General features: G+C 29.4%; 1 protein-coding gene across 1 annotated transcript in view; it reads left to right on the top strand.

Annotated features, from left to right (window-relative positions):
• LOC106678323 (casein kinase I) overlaps positions 1 to 2,836 on the top strand; it is a gene marked incomplete in the record, with an annotated part of 57,681 nt that overhangs the window by 37,673 nt on the left and 17,172 nt on the right. Inside the window, 1 exon segment of the mRNA XM_067045452.1 lies at positions 709 to 973. Coding sequence (XP_066901553.1) covers positions 709 to 973 — 265 coding nt within the window.

Here is a 2,836-nt window from a genome sequence, read left to right as displayed (position 1 = left end):
TATAGAAGGAGAATATCGATATTCCGATATTATCGGTTACTCGATATCGATATCAAAATATCGGATATCGGAGACAAAATATCGATATTTCGATAATATCGATATCGATATCCCATCCCTAATTGGTATTGGTAAAGTGGTGGACTACTACCTCCAAGGACCCAAGTTGAATCCGACTGTAGCAGATAATTATTATTTCTTACCTGTAAGAAGTGGGGGATGGTGGTAGCAGCGTGGTAACATGCCTGTCTACCGACCCAAAGGTTGTGAGTTCAAGGTCCCTACTTGGGATTTTTCATGCATAAAATAATACAAAACTCAGCCTTCCCCTAGGCATTTGTGTGGTCTGTTAGCCAATGGGTGGGACTTACGAAAAATAGGCGTGGGAGTGACAAACCCATCCTATGAACAAACCCACATCAAGAAACGCATTTCCCGTACTTCCTTACAAAGTACTGACTGAACCCCTGACCCTTTATGGGTTGTAGCGATAGAAATTTAATTTAATGTGTTATCTTCTCTATTGAAACTTTACCAAATCTAAAGCTTGTTGCGAGTTATAGATTTTGAATATAACTAAAATTGTTTGTACAATGGAAAAAAAAATGATAAACATTTCATGAACCTCGATTAAATGATATAAATCCTTATAAACTATAATTTCTTCTTGTTAGATCAACTTATTAATTTCATATTTTTTTTCTCTAGGATTTCCCCGCTGAATTTGGAATGTACCTAAACTATTGTCGAGGATTGAAATTTGAAGAGGCACCCGATTACATGTACCTTCGTCAACTATTCTCGATCCTGTTTAGGACATTGAACCACAAATATGATTATATGTTTGATTGGTCATTATTGAAACAGAAAGCTGCCGTAGGCGGAAGTGGAAGCTCTGGCCAAAGGGGAGGGGGCGGTGCACGAGGTGGCAACCGCCCGCAGGCTCCCCAGCAACCCTTCCAGGCCACTCAGGGTAAGTTCTCTCTACTGACAACTTTCAATACAAGATTGATCAACAATCGTAAATATGCTATCTTGAATGCTAACAGACTGAAGAAATAAAATTTTGTTTTCTATGGTTCATTTATTTACATAAATTTAAACAAATTAAATAAATATGCTGATAATTTTGTTTATCTGTTTTCTCTTTCTTTAATGTTGTATGTTAAGTAAATCAATTTTATTTATGTATAACATGAAAATGAAAGCTTATTTTAGTCTATTTAGTTAAAACATTTAAATGCTATAATCGATATTGTGGAAATTTAGTTTTCAGTTGTATTTACATCTCATAAAAAAGTTATCTCATTAAATAGTATAGTACAGTATTTTTCAAAGGCACTTTAAAAATTCTACTGTAACCTTTAGAGGTTTATCAAAATTATATTGTAAATATTTTTTTAAAAATTATCTGGTATAAACTAATAAATTTATAATTTTTTTTGTTTTATAGGCTGCTACTAAAAAACAAAAGTATGAAAAAATTAGTGAAAAGAAAATGTCTACTCCCGTTGACTCTTTATGCAAGGTAAAACAGTGTTCACAGTACCTATATAACATGGTGTTATCATGTTCACTGGAACTTTTCAGTATTCGTGTTAATTGAATGAATATTTGGGTTATCATATCTAATTATTTACTAATTCATTGACCTCACCTTTGCAAATTTTTCTGTACAGTTTCCAATTTTATTATTTTAAATAATAGATAAGCAAATGGGTCTGGCTTGTCTCATTAATCTGCAAAATTATTGCATATTGGAAATTAAATTAGCAATTTTAATGAAATTACACCATTGTAATTTATATAATATTCAGTTGCTATTATAAGTGGCTACATATAAGCCTGTTTGTGTTATACAAATTTCCACACTCAAAATATGACCAAATCCAACAGTTTCATTTTTTCATACTGGTAAATATGATGTAAGGAAGAAGTTGATTATGCTTTTATCAACAGAGCATTTCTTAATTAATTAAAAGGGAGGCAATTTAATGTTAATCTTTCCAAATTTTATTCAATTTTATCACACTTCCAGAAGTTTTTTTTTTTTCCCCACAGCTGATTCACAGAAATGCTTTTTTTTGTTTTCTTTTTTTTATGCAGTAATGTGTTTATAGATGGGATTAAGTAGCTCATTGGTATTAGGGATGGGATATCGAAAGAAAAATATCGATATTGATATCGATATCGATATCGGATAGCAATATCGATATCGATATTATATCGGAACTAAAATATCTATATTTTAAAATATCGAAATATCGATATCGAAAATTTAACAAATTAAAGTAATGATAATTGTAAAATGATAATTCCATAGCTAGAAATAGGAAGACATATTTTATGTCATACCTAATCATAAATACATAAGAACCTCTTAATAACTATGAAACAAAGCAACACCACGACAACCATAACAAATATAAACTAAAATATAATTGTTTTATTGAAGAAAATTTAAAAATAAAATATCGATATATTATTTAGATAATTACATATTTTTTTCAATATTTTACATTGTTGTAATATCGATATGGAATATAAACAATATTCAGATATTGTTTTATGGAAAAATCGATATTTTGTTTAAAATGACTAAAATATTGTAATAATTTTAAAAATATAAAAAATAAAATAAAAAGAATCTAGATCGTTTTATGTCTTTTCTCAAATATAAAGGATAATTGGGTTCTAATTTAAGAACACTAATATCAAATGGATAATAGAATTATATTTAAACCTTTATAATATAAAAAAGACTCTTAATTTTATTATATAAAAAGAGAGACTCTTAATCTCAGGGCGTATGGTTGCTAGACAATCAGAACAGGCA

The sequence above is a fragment of the Halyomorpha halys genome, unplaced genomic scaffold, assembly GCF_000696795.3.
Source record: "Halyomorpha halys isolate HHAL.00 unplaced genomic scaffold, Hhal_1.1 Scaffold134.1, whole genome shotgun sequence".
NCBI classification, from domain to species: Eukaryota; Metazoa; Arthropoda; class Insecta; order Hemiptera; family Pentatomidae; genus Halyomorpha; species Halyomorpha halys.
This window is presented reverse-complemented; position numbering and strand designations above follow the sequence as displayed.